Source organism: Brassica rapa, chromosome A06 (genome assembly GCF_000309985.2).
Source record: "Brassica rapa cultivar Chiifu-401-42 chromosome A06, CAAS_Brap_v3.01, whole genome shotgun sequence".
Classification (NCBI taxonomy): domain Eukaryota; kingdom Viridiplantae; phylum Streptophyta; class Magnoliopsida; order Brassicales; family Brassicaceae; genus Brassica; species Brassica rapa.
Window position 1 is genome coordinate 21970999 of NC_024800.2, and position 22441 is coordinate 21993439.

General features: G+C 30.5%; 2 protein-coding genes and 1 long non-coding RNA gene across 6 annotated transcripts; all 3 read right to left on the bottom strand.

The window, feature by feature from the left end:
* Positions 1 to 4631: 4631 nt before the first annotated feature.
* On the bottom strand, positions 4632 to 7264 carry LOC103874324 (NAC domain-containing protein 91). 3 transcript variants are annotated; one of them, XM_009152734.3, is made up of 5 exons: positions 6895 to 7264; positions 6508 to 6785; positions 6177 to 6410; positions 5169 to 5678; positions 4632 to 5080 (listed from the first exon to the last, which is right to left on the bottom strand). In XM_009152734.3, exons 1-5 carry the CDS (start codon positions 7058 to 7060, stop codon positions 4898 to 4900), a joined length of 1371 nt encoding a protein of 456 aa, XP_009150982.1. In that variant the 5' UTR covers positions 7061 to 7264; the 3' UTR covers positions 4632 to 4897. The 3 variants fall into 3 exon arrangements, with proteins under 3 accessions (XP_009150982.1, XP_009150983.1, XP_033128726.1); XM_009152735.3 differs by having other exon boundaries at positions 5169 to 5675; positions 6895 to 7262; XM_033272835.1 differs by having other exon boundaries at positions 6508 to 6813; positions 6844 to 7220.
* A 4246-nt stretch (positions 7265 to 11510) lies between these two features.
* On the bottom strand, positions 11511 to 13921 carry LOC103874325. The gene is made up of 2 exons (XM_009152736.3): positions 13023 to 13921; positions 11511 to 12282 (listed from the first exon to the last, which is right to left on the bottom strand). The coding sequence occupies exons 1-2, from the start codon at positions 13182 to 13184 to the stop codon at positions 11698 to 11700; spliced, it is 747 nt and encodes a 248-aa protein (XP_009150984.1). The 5' UTR covers positions 13185 to 13921; the 3' UTR covers positions 11511 to 11697.
* A 1291-nt stretch (positions 13922 to 15212) lies between these two features.
* On the bottom strand, positions 15213 to 17623 carry LOC103874326. Of its 2 annotated transcripts, none has more exons than XR_004448759.1 (2): positions 16620 to 17623; positions 15213 to 16438 (listed from the first exon to the last, which is right to left on the bottom strand). It is a non-coding gene; the product is annotated as an uncharacterized LOC103874326 (long non-coding RNA). The 2 variants fall into 2 exon arrangements; XR_004448758.1 differs by having other exon boundaries at positions 16589 to 17623.
* Positions 17624 to 22441: the final 4818 nt, after the last annotated feature.

The window sequence follows — 22441 nt, forward strand, 5'->3', positions numbered from 1 at the left end:
TACACAATTTTAGAAAAAAGATTATTTCTATATAATTCTCAAGTAGCATGGATGGAGCAGAATTCAAAGTCCAAAACTCCCATTATCTCAAAAGAATTCAAAAACGTAGACAGACTCTCTGGTGTTTTTCTTGGTTTATTTGTATTAATGGGCTGTTGATTTTGATAAATGATATAAAATATGATTTATTCAAACATTTTTTCTGATCGTTCTGGAAACAACATGATTTTCCTTTTGTACCAACCGGCAATATGCGACTTTAATCTGATTCGAAATTATATCCATAAAGTAAAAAATAACAAAAGGGCCATATTGACTAAGCTTGTAGTTAACTATATGCTATAACTACTTTAGTTTTATGCTAGAATAAACAGCCTTTGGTCATAACTTATGTTTTGAGATGTGCCATGTTAATGTTTTCTAGCATTGACACATTTAAAAGAGTGCGTCCCTTTTTTAATCATTATAATCGGAATTTTAAATATTATATAACATGTACGTGAATTCTAAAAATAGTTGGGATCAAGTTAGTTGATGTTCGGTGCATCGCATGTGGTGACATGAGTCCAACTGCAATTGCGTTAAGATTCGAATGCAAATACTTTATATATTTATATATTATTTAAGTAATATCGGAAGGAGTTGTATTTAAATACGACATTTTTTTTAAACCCAAATATTTACTCAATCAAGATCGATAGCCGTAACATATTCGGTAATCACATTGGATAACAATGGACTGTATAATCTGCATGATTAGAAAATAAAAATCATAGTTGCCAATATAAATATTTTTAAAGAATCTGAACATTACAAGAAAACATAAACTTAACGGCAATCGTGGTTATTTCGTCGTAACTGACCATTTACGACGAAATAACTACGAAAGTCAATTCGTTGTCAGTACGTCGTAACGCATATTTTTTTTTTACTATTTGTCGTATGGTTACGAAGAAAATTTTCATCGTAAAGAAGAGTTTAATATTTCATCGTAAAAAATACGTAAGGTAATGACTGTACTTTTCTCGTGAAAGACACGTAAACTTTACGATGAATCTGCGTGTCTTCTGTAGTAAATTCTAAGTAAATTTTAATAAGGAATTTATGTCGTTTTCCTTGTAAATGACTCGCTAAATTTACCATCTGAAAAAAAATTATATTATTAACCATTTGAAACAAAAAATATAAATATATTATTAACATTTTAAATTCATCATCCTATTTAATCAACAAAATCCATAAATTTATCTAAAAATTTCCTACACTAAACTACCTAATCAATACTAATCACCCTAAACTAACCACCTAAGCTAAACTATAGAGAAAGTAGAGAGAGGTACCTTGCTTGGCAAAGGGGAGGGAGTAGCTACGGAACGAGATGTGAGATGGTTGGGTATATATAGGGAAATAGATTTCACCGTAAACTCCCCGAATTTACGAGGAATTTACCATTTCATTTTTAAATTTTGTCGTAAACTCCTAAAAAATTTACGAGGAATTAACTATGCCCGTTTTTTTAATTTACGAGGAATTAACTAGGCCTTTTTAAAAATATGAGGAATTTACGTCGAAATGTTTGATGTGGAATTAACCAGATCCACATTTTTTTACGAGTAATTTACAACTATTTCTTAGTACCGTATTTTTTTTTACGAGGAAATAATGAGTATTTATTCTGAATCTCTAAAAGCCGAAACTCCAAACCCCAAGTTCCTTAACTTATAAACTATATCTCTACTTTCTAAACTCTCAATCCACAAATCCCTTAACATTTTGTCTAACCCCAAAATCAGTTCATTAATTTAATTTTCATTATTAAACAAACTAAACACATGCAATAGTCTGAAAGTCATCATTTGATTTATATAAAAAAAATTACATCATCATTCGGATACATCATTGACATTCTCATCATCACCAGAAACATCATCATTTGCATTAAACTCATCTTCAACATCTTTGTTTGTGGTATCGTCGGAAAGATCTTCGTATTCACGATTATGCGGATCAATGAGAAAGATGTCATCAATTTGTTGTTCAGATTCCTCGACTTCATTGATGTGTTCTTCTTGCAAAGGTGGTTCTTCTCCGTGGATTATTCTTCCACGAGATGTAACTTTGATAACAGCTCACCAATTTATTCTCGAGTCTTTCATTCGAAGGTATGAAATTTTTTGAAATTGGTAGGTGATATTTTACTAGGAATTTACGAGGAAACATAGTTGGCAAGCCCTAACCAAAAATACGTTTACAACTAAAAAGTCGGTGGACGATATTTCGTCGCTAAAAAGACATAAAACATTTCTTCGTAAAATACACGCTAAATTTACGTCTACTTTACGACGAAACTCATTTACTACGTAAGTTTTTCATTAAGTTACTTCTTTCTTACGACGAAACTTTATTATCGTTATTTTATGACGAATTTACATTGACTTTTACGTTCCTCGTAAACTATTCATGTAGTAGCCATAAATTTTACAAGTCCTCTTTTTCCTCGTTAATTTTCGTAGTTAAGATGAAGTTTTCTTGCAGTGGAAAACTAGTTTATGTGGAGTTTTCATCGATATCAAAGAGATCTTTCATATAATTCTCAGTTCACACACAATATATAAAAATGTCATTTTACTGCATACACCAATAATCAACATTATTTACTTAAATAACTATAAGAAACGAAAAACAACCTACATCATCTTCTTAGTCATCCACTCATCCCTAAAAATATGTCATGCATTTTCAACTTGTACCTAATGTAGTTTAATTTTAACTGTGGTGCGGGGCGGAGCGGTTGTAAACATTCGAAACTTTAAATAACTCAGTGAAAGAAGCTTAAGTTTTTTTATCTTGTTATATATATATAAAAGAACGTGATAATTTGCTTTCCGATGATTTGACAGACAGTGTTATAGTCAGTAGGGATCCAAGTGTTCTGGTCAGTAGGGATAATTCTGGATAAGAAATGTATAATTTCATACTGACCAGAACTTTTAAGACGTTAATTTACATCATAGTTTTTGACATTTTAGTATTTTATTCGCATCAATTATTTTCCTTATCTATATAAGCTATAGACAAACCCACCAGCTTTTGAACATGGATCCTCGATATGGTTTAGGTTGGCCCTGCTTATTCAACAATTATCCTAGTACTGTTAAATGCTCCATCCCATTTAAAAGATCCACGTTTAAAAAGATATTATTTCAAAAATATACAATATTTATATTTATTGTATTATTTAATAGTAAATTATAAACTTCAAAAAACATAATTTTATTTAATAAAATTCTATTGCGTAAAAAATATGCAGAATCTATACTATTAAAAGGGAAGCATTCTTAAAAAATCTACTTATGCAAGATTGTTTGGACCTATTAGTTAGACTAACACCATATAATTTAGCCTATTTTTAAGCCAAAATAATATTCCATACATCAACTCATAATTTCCTTAATGTACAAAAAGAGATATTGTAACTAACAATGATATTTTAGCTAAATTTTTTATTATTTTCTTAATACAGAAAATAACTTAAGGAAATAGTCATAACAAACAGATTAATATTAATGTACATATTTTTAAATATTAGTGTCCCATTTTAAAACTAATTTATTTATATATGTAGTAGAAAACAATATTAAATTTTGATGAAATCTTATTAAAATTTACAATTTTTTTTTTATTTTTAACTTGAATTTGCAAAAACTGGGTTTTATATTGAAATAGGTCTGATTTAACTCAAATTCGGTTTTTAGCACAACTCAGAACCAGTTAGAAGAGCGAGTCAGGATCTGACTGGTTCGATCATACGGTCCTCAGATTTTCAAAACATTGGTTAATACAGTTCAATAATTAAAATATATATTTTTAATAATGAATATTTTTACAACTAAAAATATACATATCATCTTTAAATCTATTTCAAACAAATCTCACACTAAAAAAAATAATGAATAATAAAAACATTAAAAGTCAATATTTATAATGTGAAACAAAAAAATTATACTAGATTTAAAATTTATTAAAGATTAAAAACCTCAAACCCGCGCTTCTTAAGCGCGGATCAAGATCTAGTAATTAATTAAAAGTCATACATTTTGGTAATTAAACGTAAAACGATTTTTAGTTATGCGTGAAACTTTTAAAATACATTTTTGGAATAGAGGAAGTAGATTGTTAAGAGCCACCATTGCCAAGGCCATAACCCCCAGCCGATCTTGTTCCTTTCTAGTTCGATTCACTCTTAGACTCTTAGTTTATAAGATATTTGCTTATGATTCAGAATGGAACCGATAATTAGTAGTTGCAAGCTAAAAGATGCAATATATTATTAGTATCAAATAGAAGAAGAAAAAAAACTCATATCTGTGGTAGCAAAACGTGAATCTAAATTTTAGACCAAAACGCAGTTCCGTAAATCATAGATTTCTAGCTACCAAAACAAAAATAAAATTTGAAACTGAGCCGTACGGAATCTCATGACATATCATGTTGCCAGGTCATACAATTCTAAGAGCTTAGGATCTATAGAGGTGTTTCTATGTGGTACTAAATCGTTTCATTGTTTCTAACTTTCTATGGTTGAATCTCAAATGAGGTAAAAAAAACTTGCAATAAAAGTGAATGAGAAGTTGTCGAGCAAAAGAAAAATTTCTAAGAGCATTAGGCTACCTCTTACATGTAAAACATAGCTATAATTTATGATCCATACAAGTTAACCACTACTCTCCTAAACCGGCCTCGTTAAGCTTAAACCAACAATAACGACAACAGCAACATCAACAAAAACAGATGCAGAACCAGGCCAAGTCCCATACATACAAACCACCCGCCCTCTCAACCAGGAAAAAAAAAACCACCTTCCTTCTTTTATTGACTTGACCAACAAGCATAAGCTTCAGCCGAATTTTCCGGTTAGACTGCAAACCGATACAGCAAACACAACCGCAACCACCCCCGCTTTGAAAAGCCCTCTGTATGAACCTCCCATAGCTGCAATATTCTTGAATATGCTGCTGCTCTTTGATCTCATGAAACTTCCACATCCCTTAGTTACAGTTTCCTCCGCTGTATCCTTGACCTGCACGCATTTAATCACATCAAGGTTAGAAAGAGTAAAACATGTGAAAGGGTTCCCAACATATGAAGATAGATAAACCTAATCTCACCTCTTGCTTGATACATTGGTGCTGAGGACTATCACCTTCTGACTTGTGGTTAACCTGAAGACGCAACCTTCTCGACGCATTGCCCTGCATTCCAAACTGCTCAGCCCCACCAGGGGCTTGCGCCCGTCGCGCCCTAATCTTGATACCTGTTCCGGGCACATCGTTACTGATCTTGTTGCTAGTGTCGACAAGACTACGCGGCTCATATGTCATAATTTCTGGCGTCGGTTGAACTACATGTTTCTGCTCTGGAAACTCATAAGGAAACTCAAGAACCGAATCCAAGAGATCAAACATAGATTGGTCGATGTCGTTTGAACAGTACTGAGCCTGAGCTTGAGCCTGAGCAGGAGCTTCATCCTGGTTACTGAACAGCTCGGTTGAGCCAGAAGGGAAACCATTGAAAGAGGTTCCAAGCTCAGATTGCAACTGAGAGTCCAACGGAGAGAAAATATTGTAATCCAGAGTCTCCAACTCCAGATATGAGGTCCAATCGATATTGTCAAGCTGCTGATCAAAAACAAAGTTAGCAAGTTTACAAAGCAGTTGTATATATTAGAGACACACATGGGAAGTTAAAAGGGATCTTAAGTAATACTCTCTCTCTTTATGAAAGAAGAATTTTTTAAATTTATTTTTTTGGTTCCAAACTAATAGATTTTCTAGAATCTTAAAGTACTTTTGGTAGTTAATAGTAACAAGTTGTATACTTTTAAGAAGTATTAACTGAAAATATTTGAATCAATTAAATATTATTGGTTGATAGTTATTAAAAAATGTGAAGTAACATTGTAAACATTAATTTTAATATTTTTAACATACGTGAATACTCTAGAAAATCATTCTTTAACGAACGAGGGAGTATATAAGAAAGATGGATCAATCCATATTGCTTATCACCAAATTGGTTTTATGTTCGAAGCTCATATAACTTAAATGTATCACCTTCTATAACAAGCTCATATAACTTAAATGTATCACCTTCTATACCAAGAAAGAAATCCTCACCTCAGAGGTTGTAACCTCAGGAGCAGATACTTCACTATGACACTCTCCGGAGACTCCAAGGGAAGAAGATTCTGCGACATCAGAAGGCTTTGTCTCTTCGGTTTTAGGGAAAGCCAGAGAAACCTCAGACACTTCAGTTGGAGATGAGACTGCTGGTTCCACTTCACATGACTTCAAATCTTCCGGATGCACAACATCTTGCTTCTTAAACAATTTGCATATCACAAATGGGTTCTGCAATAAAATTACAATTCCAAAGAACCAACCACAATCAGACAAAAATCAAAACACAATTAGTGACATTTCTCTAATACTTTTTTTTTTTAAATACCTGGCCAGGCTTTGTTCCATCAAGATCCTGCTCAGTTGCGCGGTACTCGTGCATAATCCAACAGGTTCGTGTCCCTTTAGGAGCACGACCTTTGTAAAAGACTAAAGTCCTCTTAACGCCTATAATCTTCTTGCCTGTTTTGACCATACGGTCTTTCCCAGTCGCCTTCCAGTAGCCAGCAAGGGTGGCTCGATTCATCCTACCTCCGCTAGGATACTTCCGGTCTATTGGACAGAAGAAGAGCCACTCCGAGTCTGTTGTCTTCACCACAGACAAATCTGCCAACACAATCAACATCATCAAAATGATCGCTTTTAAAGACAGAAAGCTCAAAGTAAACAATAGATCGATCTGAGAATCTAAAAAGAGAGAGATGAAGAAATATACGAGGCAAATCCCATGGCTCCGATTTGCAGATATCGACCTCACGGATAACTCTGACTTCTTCATCACGGCCGTTGATCTTTTGACGGAGATAGTAACGGACTAGCTCCTCGTCCGTTGGACTAAATCTGAACCCCACGGGTAGTGAGTCAAGCGACAAGACTTCCATAGTCGTGTGCGACTTTGAGGAATTCGAGGTTCAAAGGAAAAGAAAGAAGCTGGATCAGAGATTCAAAGGAAACAAGTAGATTCCAGAATTTGAGAAAAAAAAAGAGAAAAAGAAGACTCGATAAGATTTGGTAAAGTGAAGAAGATGAAGATGTGACACGATTTGGTTCAGACAAGAGAGATAACGAAAGAGATGAAAAAGGCAGCGCGTGGAAAATTGTTTGTAATTTATACACGCGCCACTTTCCGCGAAACAACATTACCCACGTTCGTTACGCGTAAAGGGGAAACTACTGAATTATCGGTTTTACCCCTAAAGTAGAAGAGGAAAGTGATGAAGTAGCACGGGGGTAGATGAGTAAAGTTTGAGTGTGTCGGAAAGAGAGGTGTCAGCTAGCGAATCATAAGTTGACACGTAGATTAAGTGAAGGAAGCTACGTTTAAGTTTTGTCCAAGCTCCACGGCCCGACAAGTTTGGATAGTAGTACATGATTGTATATATGAAAATAAAATATAAATGGGCCAAGGAGCCCATCTTACTCGAGAGTTTGTTTTGCCCAACCAATGTGAATCCAGTTTTTTAAATAGAAAATAAAATATTCGTTGAACAAAAAAAAAAAAATTAAAATATTCATAAAGTTTTATCATTACAATATCAACTGGAAACAAGGTCAACATCTCTTACAATTCAGAAGACTAGCAATAATCTAAAACTACAAAAAATACATCGGTTGAAAAATGCTAAAGAACAGTGACTGAAGAAACAACCTTTCAACCACAAAAACAATCTTCTTGAATAGTTTGCAAAGCCCGTTAAAGAAGAGATATTGACGCAGACGTAGAAAAAGGTTGATGAGACAGTAGCTGGTTCCACCAGAGAAGGTTGAAGTGGCTGCTACCAAAGCTAACGCACCAGAGATACGGTGGATGCACGAGAAAACGTAGTGCATGCAACTGAACTAGTTGTGAAACAGAAAGGTATTAAAAATTAGGCGAACCTCTTGTCTTCTGGTTGTTTGATTTAGAAATATACTAGAGTTTTTACCCGCACCCTTGCACGGATTAAGAAGTATGATGTTGTGTTACATATTGCAAATGCAACAATAGTTTAATTTATTTTGGTGCTTATAAACATTATGGAACTCCAAATATGGTTATTAATAAAAATATTAAAATTGTATACTATAGTATTTATGACATGAGGGAATTATGTAAATAGTATTGATATCAATGTTGATGTAAATTATACGTAAATCTTGTTAGGAGATTGTAATTTTGCTGTTTGTTACTGATTTTTAGGAACTAAACTAATTAATAGAATTATTTTGTCAAAATTATATAAACGTTAATATTATAGTTATAATTGGTTGATATCTACTTTAAATCTATTTTGTTATCTATCTATCTATACTATTATTTATGAAGTGATTTGGTTTACTTGTCATCTTCTCCATAATTTTAGGATAAATTATTAATTATTAATCTAATTAATTTATATTATAAACTTATTTTAAACATATATCTATTTATCATAATATTTAAGATAATATTGACAAATTCTACCGATATATATATACTATTATTTAAAATATAATTTAAGTATAAATACATATTTAACATGATATCTGGGCTTATTATCATAATATTTGGGGTTATTAATTAATAAATATATACTAACAAAATATATTAGTAAATTCGACTGATAATTTTATAATAATATTTATTTTATAAATTTTGCTTACTTGTCATCTTTTCCATAATTTTATGATAAATCATTAATCTAATTAATTTATATTATAAAGTTATTTTAACATATATCTATTTATCATAATATTTAAGATAATATTGACAAATTCTACCGATATATTTATATATACACTATTATTTAAAATTTAATTTAAGTATAAATACATATTTAACATGATATTTGGGGTTATTATCATAATATTTGGGGTTAGTAATTAATTAATATATACTAACAAAATATATTAGCAAATTCGACTGATAATATTATAATTGTATTTATTTTATATTTATTTTATGATTTTAATGGCTAATATTATAGCCATATTTTGTAATTCTTATTGAAAATATTGATCTAAATTCAGATTATTATAATATTAATATTATAATTAGCTTTATATTATATTAAATTTATGATTTTAATGGTTAATGTTATATTCAGATTTTCTGATTTTTATTAGAAATATTGATCTAAATAAAGATTATTTCAATATTGAATTTAATATTAAATTTAAAGCATTATTGAAATATATGTCGTAGACTATAAATTGAATACTTATGCTAAATAATTTATATATTTTGAATATAAATAATCATATTCCAATATATTAATTTATATTTATACATGACAAACATCAAATTAGTTTTTTTTTTTTGTAACACAAATATCAAATTAGTTATAAATCCAAAATATTACCAATATTCAAAATAATACATTAAACCAAAATAGTAAAGAATATATATTAAAATTAATTTAAAATATTAAAAATATGGAAGCATGGAAAACTAGGATAAAATATTAAATAACATAAAAATAAAAGTCAATTGGGCCAAAATACCAAAAAAAATGCAAAAAATAGGTATATGCCATGAACAAAATTAATTGAGCCTAATAGTGAATCGTGGTGAAGTAAATATACATATCTGTCTTTTTGTAAATGTTAGAGATAAGTATCGTTATAGCCCACTAGGATCTCTAGAGTGTATTTCGTAGATTTTATATCGATAAGGATACGCAAATCTTAAAATATATTCACCTACGGATTGTATAATCTTTTAGAGCATACATCAAAAAATGATTTGATAAGGGCATAATTTGTTTTTATAATTTGCAGAACAGTACTCAATAGTCTATAATGGTATTTACCTAATTACGCCTAAAATTAAGTGTAGAGAGTGCAATTTCACTAAAAATAAATCGACAAATAACAAAACATAATATATGTACAATCTAAGAAAATACAAAGGTAATATTTTCCAATTTATTGTTTTTATTTCTTTTCTCACGGTTTTAAAATTTAAATTGTTGATAATATATGATGTTTATCACTTTTGTTATTTGTTGATAATTTATGAATTACGACTGTTTATAATGATTTTAATGTCACTGGAATTCTTTTCATTCCAAAAGTATAATAAACATTTTATTAAAAATTCAAGTTTTAATCTAATTTGATTATTAGTATAAAAATATTTTAATCTAAAATCAACATCCCAAAAATAAAAAATATTAAAAATATATATTTAACACATTGATGACTAATATGGATATTGAAGTTATATAATTTATAATTTAAAGTACATCTAATTTAATAAATGGAAATTTTTCAAAAATTAAATAATAAAACTAAAATTTGTTAGGTATATATATATTTTTTGTGCGGCTATTATCTAGTGCTAATAATATAATAGTTCTATTACGATTTTTTAATAGTAGATAAAATTAGGACTCTAAATTAACAAGGTATTATTTAAACTTTTTTGCTTCTTGTTGTATGGGATGGACCTCTTTAACAAGGTAGATTTAAACTTTTTTGCTTCTTGTTGTATGGGATGGACTCCTTTTTGGTGCGTCAAAGTTGTGTTTATTGACTTGTATTTGAATTCTTACTACTTAACCGTGGAACGTCAGCAAAATTCTAAGTAGTTAGATAATAACGTAGTATATATTCCAACATATAAAAATCTATATTTGATAACAACCCGGCCCTACCCGACCTTTGTATTTTATTCCTGATAACACTTTTATGGGGAATCAGGAGAAGAGTCTAACTTTGGAATATCTTTCAACAATGTTACGAAAATTTGGGTCCAAGTTTTCGGCATCTTGTGGTTAATTTGATATGACTTGCGAGTCAAGCGCTGCATAAATTTAGGATTGATTTGTTCACAACAAACTGCTTACAAAATCACATTTATTTAAACGTTTGTAATGGCATATAGATTATACCAACCAGTTGGTACGTTTTACAAATCGCTCTAAAACATAAGCGTTTATACGGACGAAAGTTGTAAGAGAAAGAAACTTTTTTACAAATTCATGTCTAGTCTCAAAATAAAACATTTACTAAAATAATATCAACTGGAACTTTTTCAGCTCTATCTATTTTAGTAATAAAAATAGATGCATCAAATTTTAAGTAGATCTCAACATTTGTCAATAACTTCGTAAGTTCGTGTTCTAGCATATAGTATTGGTTTGACTTTTTAGATCCTTGGCATTTGTCTTGTTTATGAAAACATTGAAAGCTTCGATGGAGATCTCGAACAATTAACGTGGTTGACCAGAAAAACAAATAAAATGTGACCTCATGTACTAATGTCTGTATAGATGATGATTTTATATGATATGTGCATTAACTATACCAGTATTGGGAATATGCTTCCGAAAAAAGAAAAAGAAAACTCATACGCAACGATTTACCAAATTGGAAAATTTACTGTTAATTAAATATATATCACACATTAGAAAAACTTGGAGATAATAACGTTTTATTCACTAAGCAACAGAATAACTAGTTGACATGGTTCAACAACCATTGAACCTGAATCGATGCAACTTATGAAACCAGTATGTTCCACTAACGAAAGCTCTCAATCTCTCAACTAAAATTACTACACATTGTCAGCTAAGCTTCTAATCTCAGTCTCCTCTGCCTCCGCGACCCCAACGCTACAATCCATCGAGTCGAATGTTAAATCAAGAAAGTACAACAAAGAAACAAGAACGCAGCAAGTTATGAGCATTGGGATTGGACCAAAGATCCATAGGAACAAAGGCGATGAGAAGTAGAACGCTCTTAGTCCTAACGACCAGAAGTAGCTGCCACGGTTAACCGTTGCAGCCACATAGTCTTGGTTTATCATAAGACTACCACGACCATGACCACCCGAAGAAACAGCCATGAGCTTTTTGAAAGGGACATTGATGAGGATGCTTGCATGGCTGTAGTAACGTATTGATTGGACGTTGAGAAGAAACGCAACTAAGAAGCAAACGAGGATTGAGAAAAACTTGATCGAGAAGGCTCGGTCGCTTTTGTCTCCAAACACAAACCAGACAGATCGTTCTCCCGTACCGCTGGTCATTAGTACAGCAATTAGTGAACACAACATTATCGCGGTTGATGCTAATAGAGTTGAAGCCATTATGTTGTTTCTTAGCGTTTGAACCGCTAGAACGCCGTTCTTTGATGAATCCTGTTCTCATTTGTTGTAAAAGGACATGGATTAGTTGTAATCAAATTGTACAAGAAAAGTAAAAACCAAAAAGAGGAAAATGTTGGTGGAGGAAACAAAATGTATTTTGTTTTACTGTATGACATCTGTATTTATTTTTAGTCTTCCCAAGATTTGCAAAGTATCTTTTCAGTGTAATTAGCTTTCACACTTGAGGAATCATTTGTTAAGGAAATTTCAGAATCGACATTTACGTAAAGAACTTTTATCTAACTATATTCGCATCTGAAAAAGGAAATCTCTCGTAAAAAGAAAACAGTTATATACTGTCTCAATATAGTAAATTCTCAAGTGGTTAGGCGCATGCATGATGATTATGCACACACATACACATAAACACGTAACTGAAACAGTTGGCAATGATTTATTTCCCACGAAAATCTCTCCACACGCATATACACTTATCATCATCATATATTTTTCAAATAAATCAATATTCATCCTTATCTGTTTATATGCAATTTATATATCAGTAGAATAAACACACATCCACACGGGATTCTCCTTAGTTATCCCCAACCCTCAAAAGAAAGCAATGAGCTAAATCAAAATTTTCCAGAGAAGAAACTCTTCCTTTTCCCGGGAAAATGCTTCATTAACTCATGCAGATATATATGGAGAGATCTAATCGACAAAAATAAATCATCTAAATAAAGCTAACAAATATAATAATAAGAAAAGGAAATGTAAAAGCAAAAGACCTCCATCATGGCTTGGACCCAGAGGCGTCGGTTGAAGGCGTTGAGGCCAACGACGGTGGAAGATGGACGGTGGATGATGCGGTGGAGAAGCCAGAGATGATAGAATACCATCAAACCCATACCTAATGGCACCAATATGTAATCCAAATACTCGAGCTTCATTTTTCTAGATCAATAATATTGATCAAGTTCAGAGAAAATAATAATTAAAGAAAAAAGAAGGGAGACAAGAGTGATTGAGAGAATCAAAATGAAACACGGTTCTTAAGTGGACCGTTCCGTATCTAATGCGACCCTATCTCTCTCTCTTTGCTTCGTATTGTGCTTCCCGGATACTCAGCCGTTTCCTCTCACTCTTACCTCCTTTTATAGATTTGAACCTTTATGAATAGACGCGTGTATTAGTGTTATGTATATACATACGCACACGTCCACTTGTAACGACGAAACCCTAGGTGTTAAGTGTGGACCGGGTTTCGACATTTGGCTGGCGTTCGCATCTGCCGATGCTTTTATTATCAAAACACACATTTAAAATTATGCAAAGCAAACTAATACACGTTTTTACTGATTGAATTTATATTCTTTAACCTACAAAATTTGGATTGATGTTCACCATTTGACGTGTATTGAATCCAAAATGCTTAGAATATGTTTTAAGGGCATTTAACCATCAAGAAAAGGAATCTGTAACTTCAATTCCAATTTAAGATACCTTCCATAGTTAAAGTTTGTTGCCACCTTAGATATTATAAAATCATTTAAGCTTTCAAGTTGACATTTGAAATCACCGGAGATATCAATGAATTAACAAGAAAAACCGATGTTTCGTTACGATCTCTTATATATTAAAATAGAATCATTGTAATAAATACATTCACACTATAATAGACATGTGACAATCTCACAATAATTTGATAATAAGTATGCTAACGCGTTCATATTATAATTATAAATGTGTTCACACTATGTATTTTTTTTGTAATATAAAACTCATATGGTTCCAATAAAACTTTGTATTTTCAGTTCGAATAAAAATATATAACGAATCAAAAGCCAAACTATATATATATATTAATTTTATTGTTTACGGATAAAATTGAGCAAAATATTCATAAATTTTGATTCGATTCGTTATCCGTTTTGATTTGAACCAAAAAATCTGGATATCCGTAACTCTATGAAACAAATCAAACACTAAAATATAATATTCAAAAAAGAAGCAAATCACAAATACCAATATTTTTAAGAACATATATCTAATTCGATATGTTATATGCATATATATATATAAAGAATTATATATATATGTTATATATTATACTTTATATCAGTTTTACAATACTTTTATGAATTAAATTTATTATATTAGGTACTAGAATTTAAAATTTTAAATAATGTTATATTTTTGTAATGAAATATTATTATTAAATTTTCAATTATTTTTAAAATTTTATTTTATTTACGGATCAAATCAGATATTCTTTAAAATTCTAAAACATTTCAGATATCTGAGTCACCGAATATCTAGGTGGCTAAAGATCGAATTGACATGAATGCTTCTAAATACCGAGATATTCGATCTGTGCCCACCCCTATTTATGGATACAATTTTATTTTCTTTATATGTAAAAGATGACTAATGTCAAGACCTTTTTTGTTTTAAATTAATTTTAATTTTATCTTTCGTTTTTTTTTAAATGTCATCTAATATTAATTAACAATATATTTATATATTTGTCCACTATTTTTATATACTTTTTACATACACATACATGTGCACCTTGATATGAGCACATTGTCTTAATAATTTTATTTTCCTTTTCTTAAACTATTATCTCTTTAGAAAGTATAATATGAAACTATTGGTTTGACATGACGACTATCTAAAATTCATAACATTAAAATAAACAAATAATATTAATTTTTGGTTTTTACCAAAAAAATCAAAAAATCAAACATTTTAACCGAATAAACTAAAATGAATATTAATTTAAAATAATAGTTATATTTTAGAAGATTAAAAACCAAAAAAAAAACTTAAAACCGAACCAATATCCAGATTAAACAGATTTAATGTCTTTTTATTAAATACTAGTATTGATCCCGTGCGTACGCACGGTAAAAAAAAAAGTTAAATAAAACCAAATTTCAGTTATATATACACTGAAAATTACATGTTTAGTCAAAAATGTTAACACACTTATCATTGACTAAACATATGAAAAACAGTTTAATTTGTTTATAAAAATTCACATCGATTAAAATTAGCTCTTGGAGCACAAATATTAGTTTGAAGTTCTTGAACAAAACTGTTTTATGATTAGTCGCTACAGTAGATCCTAATCCGGTTGATGCGCTTACATTGTTATCAACCAAAGAGGCTCTCATTCTTGCTGACTTATTTTGTGCCATTGAAGGCCTTGAAACCTGCAGGTGGAAGTCCATTTTCAGCAAAACTGATATCTTCTATATAATTCTCAATCAAGATATATGAAATCAGATTGCAGTCTTATCACGTTTTAGTTGCAAACTATGAGCAGTAAGGAACATTAAATAAAACCATACCTCTGTTATGATAGTTTAATGTCTAGAATCTGCAATGAGCTTTTAGCTATTGAACTTAACTCCTTTTTTTGAGCAACTGAACTTAACTCCTTTTAGAGCCAAATCACACTATAGTCTATCATTCTTCCCAATATCACACTTTGAAAAATCATACTATTCGGCAATATATGAATAAGGAAAGCCTAAATAGATTACAATTTAATTTAAAAATCAACGAAATTGAAAGTTCAAAAGAACCTCATTCCCAAGAGTATTAGAAAAGTACAAATTATAGATTGGTCATTTTCTAGCTTACCAATACCTTATTTACTCATTACAAAAAACACTTTATTTAGTATCTCCATCTGCATATAAAAAAAACCAGTAAACAATTGAAAAAATAATTAGTAAATTCTAAAATTAATTTACTCATTAGCTTGAGAATATATGATCTTTAGTACTTAAAGTATGATGCTATACCTTTTAAACTAAATAACATAACTGATAAGCAATACATCAGACATGACTAAACCATGCAAACTCGATTAAATACTCTAATCTAAATGATATGTGGATGTGAAAGCATAATTAAGAAATTATATGTACATGCGAGAAAGAGAACGTAACAAATACCTTTGAGATTAATAATAAGTTGAAGAATAATTTGAGATATCAAACACCGGAAACCAAAAAAAATATTGATACCAGCGACTATGGAGCATTTTACCAAGAAACTGAAACAATTAACAAATACATGCAGTTAATATACCTCTGTTAATTTGTTTGAGAATTTAATCGTTGTTCCCCATGATGGGCAGCAACAATTTTGTCATCTTCAACACTTCATGTTTCTCTAGTCCCTATAATAACTGTACATAAACCAAACTTTTAACAGCAATCTGAAACATTACATTTATAGGGGGGAAAAAGTGTAGTACTCTTTATCATATTTTCAAAGGTGTTTTCAATCTATACCCTGCTATATTTTACGGTGCGCTTTAACGATATGATAGTGATACCTTTGATCAAAAGGCAGTCTTGTGATTTTACCTCATCTGCCTCTGCTTTTTATTTTCCTCTTCCTCTCTTTCTTGTGGGTCTCTAGCAATTCATATCATTCTGATCAAACATATCCACCCTTTCTAGAACTTTCTTGACTCTAGAATGGATCAGATGAGCCAATATGTTTCTCCGCTGAAGCCTGCGAAACTGCACACAGAGTAAGATAGCCTCGCCGGGATCTATGGGTTACTGAGATCGTTTACTCAGAGATGTACCTCTGCACTGGCCCAGGGCATTCAATATGGAAATTAAAAAAAAAGAGCATATTTCTGTTATTGAATTAAGGTTTTGAAATCAAAGACGGAGCATATTTCTGTTATTGATTGATTTTGAGTTTTCTATATCGAATCGAAGAGATAGGAATGCGAAAAGAGAAAAATCGTGGACAAAGAAAATAGGTCGTGGATTAGATCATGGGTTGTTTAGTATTTTTTCCATAGGCTTTTTCTAGGTTTATTTGATTTTATTTAAAAACAATTGTAAACAAATATTACATGGCAAAATAAGATTGGTTGAGTGACTTGTGCTTTAGTATATAGAGGATAACGAAACTAATAATCACATTCCACGCAAAGCCCGGGTTATTAACTAGTAAAAATAAATAAAACGGATGCAAAGATGTATTCTTCCATTCCTGTTTCGGAAAGAAAAAATGGGAAAATTGTTTTTTTAGACCGAAAAATGATAAATATGTTCTATTAGACTAATCTCATATTATTTATGTCTCATTAGGCTAAGTATTTTCAAAATGACAATAATACCTTTAATTTCAATTATAAATTCGAAATTACCATTAACAAAACAATTGTTAAATATTAAAATATAATAAATAATTTAAATGATTAAAATAAAAGTAAACGTTAAATATCCCAAAATAAAAAATGGGGACTTTTTTAATTTTTAAAAAAATTATTTTAAATTTTTAAAAATCGTTTAAAAAATCAATTTTTAAAAAGTTATTAAAATGAAAAAAAACATCAAATCTATTTTAATATATATATTTTGAAAATCAACTTTTAATATAAGGAAACAAAATATTTCGAAATATTTTCTTCCCATATTTTCAAATATAATAAATAATTAAAGTGATTAAAACCGAAGAAACCATTAAAAATCCCCAAACAAAAAAATGGGATTTTTTTAACTTTTTAAAATTTTAAATTTTTAAAAAATTAAATCAATTTTTTTATTTCTTGCAATTTTTAAAAAGTGATTAAAATAAAAGAAAATATTAAATCGATATTTTAATACATGGAAACATAATATTTCCAAATATTTTCTTCCCATATTTTTGGAATTGGTTATCCTTATTCGTAAAATATGTATTCTACTATTAGAATACAATAAATATGTTTGAAATTGATTTCTAAAGTTTTTAGATTTATAGTAATTTGTAGATTCTGATTTCTATAGATTCTAGAGCGATATGTTAAGTGCGAAATGTGTATTCTAAATATTTTTATTACTATTATATACGTATATCACATATTCTAAACATATTAGATTCAATAATAAAATAGATTTTACTTTCTATTTTATAGAATGTCAATTCTACTTTATGTAGAACAAAATATGAAATTATTTTTAAAAAATTTTAGAACTGGAAAAAAATACCATTAAGTTTATATAGAAAAAAATTGTTTGTGAAATGTAGGGTAACTAAAATAAAAATAAAATAAAAGGATAGCAGAAAATTGATTGTCGCTTTTAATTGAAAATGAGGAAAAAATACATTTTGAGGAGTGGAAAAGCTTTTAGAGCATAAAGGCCCACATAAAGATCCATGGTGACGTCTGTCTTTACTTCACAGCTGATTTGGCACTGGTATATTCCTCGATGCTTCCCCACTCAACAACTCAATTACAGAATTCCAAAATATTTTAATAATGGGTGTGATCAAAACTTTATCACGGCATTCAAATATGGAGTAAGATTTGGAAAATTCACAAGCATCATGCATGGTCCTAATCTTTAATACAAGCACAGTAGCCGTAACTCGTTAAACACTTTCCATAGCAGGCTGGAAAATAAATATTGTAATCAGCATTATGATTCTTTTATTTTTCCCAGGAAACGAGCAGCATAATTTACGTTTGATTAATTAATCATTTACATTTCACCAATAAATGCTATCATGCATTTTCAATTGAGCTTGACTATCCAGTGACAACGAAACCTTGTTAAATGATACTCCCTCCGTTTTTTAATATAAGTCGTTTTAGAGAATTTTTTTTGTTCCAAATTATATGTCGTTTTCGGTTTTCTATGTAAAATGTATTAATAACTAATGTTGTATGACCAATGATAATATATCTTTTATTTTTTTATTGATTGAATTGTGGTTAAGTAAATAATTAATAATGTTTTTTATAGAAAATATAAAAAATTAATGGTTTTCTTAATCTACGTGCATAGCTGTAAAACGACTTATATTAAAAAACGGAGGGAGTATAAAAAGTATTTCATGTTCTAAAAGCCTTTTTCAAAAAAAAAAAAAATTCATCTTCTGACTTCTGAATATGTAATAGATAGGTTTGAAGTTTGAGATCATTTGTTTTTCTTGCAATTTTGAATACATATCAACCGGACTTTAGAAAGTAAGATATTTCTTTTTAGGAATTCATACTTGTTTAGGTTTGTGGTACCACTTGCTAGAGAGTAGATTCGTTTATTTGTCACTTGCATGTTCTTTCCACAACAACTACCACCGAGTCCTGTTGGGTGAGGCTTGAGAGTTAAGAAAATAATACTCCATTTGTTTAATAAAGAGTGTCATTTTGACAAATCTTTCACACAGATTAAGAAAATAATTGAAATATATTAAAATTCTTATTAATTATACATATTCAACCAATAGTATTTGAAATAAAGAAAATTATTTATAAAATCAATGCATTTATAATGAATTTTAAGCTAAAAATTATATTAAAATTCTAAAATGATATTTTTTTATAACAAGAAAAAAATACTAAAGTAGTACTTAATATGAAACATAAAGAGTATTAACTTTAATTTATCAAAAAAAAATACTCTCTCTGTTCCTAAATATATGATGTTTATAATAGTTTTTATGTTCTAATATATAAGATATTCTCATATTTTTAGATATTTTTATGTTTATCAAAAACTGTGTAAACAATCAAATTTAATAGTTATATTTTGTGGTTAAATAGTTTTTAATTTGAAAATTTAATGATACCTTTTAAATAAAAAATAATAGTTTTAATAAGTGTGTTTTATTTAAAAAAAATCTTATATTTATGAACAGAATGAGTATTAACTTTAGCACTAAATTGAAGCCAGTCACATGTTACCATCATCACCATAACTAAAAGCCTATCGTTGACTTTTTCGGGTTCAGACAATTTAATCAGTCTGTTAAATTTTAACATTATTATTTGGATCTGTCTCGAACAAAGCATCCGTATTCCGTACATATATCTTAGATTTCGATCAAGTTAACACGTGGTCGTATTCATGAACTGCCAACAAGAGTATAGGGCTACATGCTTAGTTAGGCCATGTACATCAGTGAACCCCATGGGAGGGGTTCACAAAGCATTTTTTTATTATTTTTTTTTTCTGTTTGAATTTTATTTTATTAAAAAAAAAAAAAAAAAATTAATCGAACCAATCGCGGGCCGCCACGTGCCGTGGGACCCGCGCTACAGTGTTGACCTGGGTTCACTGCAGTGAACTTGCAAGAGACAGGTTCACCACTTTTACTTATTTTAATATTTTTTTTTTCGAAAACCGTGTGAACTCCCCCATTGAATTCTCAATGGGGATGCCCTTACACCTCATAACTCAAACAAGGTTCATAATATTTTAAAAGTAGTATTGTAAAGCTCTACGAGAGTGAAGTGCACCGCTAAGGAAAGATTTTGTTCTATAAAAGACTAACATGAAACACTACAAGTGCAGAAAAGGATCTATCTAGTAATCTAAGACTAACAAATACACATTGATTTTCATATCTCCACAAAGTTAGTTGAACTTAGCTGTCTATGGCTAATACATCCAATTGTAAGACTGGTCCGGAGCATGGACAAAGAAACCGACCGGTTAGAACATCATGATTTTAGTTGTAAATAAGGTATTATAATTTTTTTACATGAATAATAAAAGCATAAATAAATTTGAAATGAGCATAAAACATTAAAAAAAAATTTAAAAATGTTGGACGGGCACGTCCATGTGTTGTGATATCCTAAATAGACATTTTGCATATGTCAAATCGCTCTTATCTTTTTTTTCTGAGAGAAGCTCTTAACGATTTTTTTTTTTTTGAAACTGAAGCTCTTAACGATTTTTTCATGAAGTTAAATTAAATCTAGCCGCCTACATGCATTATCTTAGCTTTGTTATTTCTTATATAATTCAAGGTTCAGACTCTATCGCTTGACCTTTTAGTTAGCACCGCTAGAAACCGTATATCATACTTTTATATTGGTGTGTATTGCTATGCAGATTCTTGTTCAAGTAATGGAGATAATATTTGATTCAGAAGAAAAAAACAAAATAGTCTAGATATTTCCATACATTTCGAGTTTACTATGTAAATAAATTATACTACAGTATAAAGCGAGTTTTGATACCTTCTAATGAATTTTTTTGTTTGTTTGTCATCTTGTATTTTATTATTGGGTCAAAGCCCAGAATGAACAAAGCCCGATACAACATTAAAACAAAAGCCTAAAAAAATAAACTGGACCACTGTACAATATAACTTTGGGCCGTAAGCCTTAAGAGAAAACCCGTTGAAGAAAAAATCCGACTCACCCCACCACGTGTCCGGTCGCCCGGCGACCAATGAATACGCGTCCTGACGAGAACCTTCAATCTTCTCCCGGAGCCAGCAAGGAGACACGACGGATCACCGTCGACGGTAAAGACGAACTCGAGACGAACCGTTCAACCAGAACAGTCAACGCCAAAGCTCGAGCCGCAAAGTCAGATGTGGCAGATCTACGAATCGACGAAGAGATCAACCGCCTACAATCGATCTTCAAACCTCCGACTTACTTGCAAGGAACAACATACATCTTTATAGATCTATCTAAGCCTGAAGATGCAACAACCCAAACGATTGGGGATGAAGAAACCATCAGAGTATTAGATCAAGAGGCAGGAAACAGATAAGTCCGGAATCACAGATCGAGATATCGGGAGAACCCCGGAAGAGAGCCGGCGAAAGCGATGTTGACGAAACCATCACTTCCCGGAGACAAAAGCCGGCGAAGACGGTGCTATGGAAGCCACCGCTTCCCAGTAGCAAAGCCAGACATTCATCGGAAGAGCTGATGCAACGCCGGAGTCCAAGACCGGTCGGAAACACCGAAACCGGTACACAAAAACAACGGACTCTCTCTCCCTTAAAACAACTCATAACCTTCTGAAAGATGAAATTTGATAAGAAGGTTAGAGGATTAGAGAGAAAATTCTCTCACTAGGTAAGAGAGAAGTCCCCAATTTTTATTATTTTACCTTCTAATGAAATTTATATAATGTAATAATACTTTCAAAATTTAAATGATAAAAGTTTTAATCAAATGAAGTCGTTAATTGATAAACTGGTTAAGATGTGAAAGAGCAGAGAAAACGGGTGAAAGTTAGGTGATTCTAAGTCATCGCCCTCTCACTCACTATCTTCACGCTCTATCGTTCCTATTTTTCTTTCGTTTTTTTTATCTTGTATTTATATTATATGATTTTTAAAATTTTAAGTTTTGACAAAATCTACAATTCCACTTTTACTCTCTATCTAACATTTGGTTATATATCAATATGTCTTTTTTATCACAACTCAA

Bases quoted from the DNA above. Each gene is read 5' to 3' on its own strand.
- LOC103874324 (XM_009152734.3), bottom strand. From the start codon at position 7,060: ATGGAAGTCTTGTCGCTTGACTCACTACCCGTGGGGTTCAGATTTAGT. The intron at 6,411-6,507 runs GTATTTAAAAAA...ATTTTATTGCAG, and splicing joins ATGGAACAAAGCCTGGCCAG to AACCCATTTGTGATATGCAA. The intron at 5,081-5,168 runs GTGAGATTAGGT...AAATGCGTGCAG, and splicing joins ACCAATGTATCAAGCAAGAG to GTCAAGGATACAGCGGAGGA.
- LOC103874325 (XM_009152736.3), bottom strand. From the start codon at position 13,184: ATGAAGCTCGAGTATTTGGATTACATATTGGTGCCATTAGGTATGGGT. The intron at 12,283-13,022 runs GTCTTTTGCTTT...AAATGAGAACAG, and splicing joins GGGTCCAAGCCATGATGGAG to GATTCATCAAAGAACGGCGT.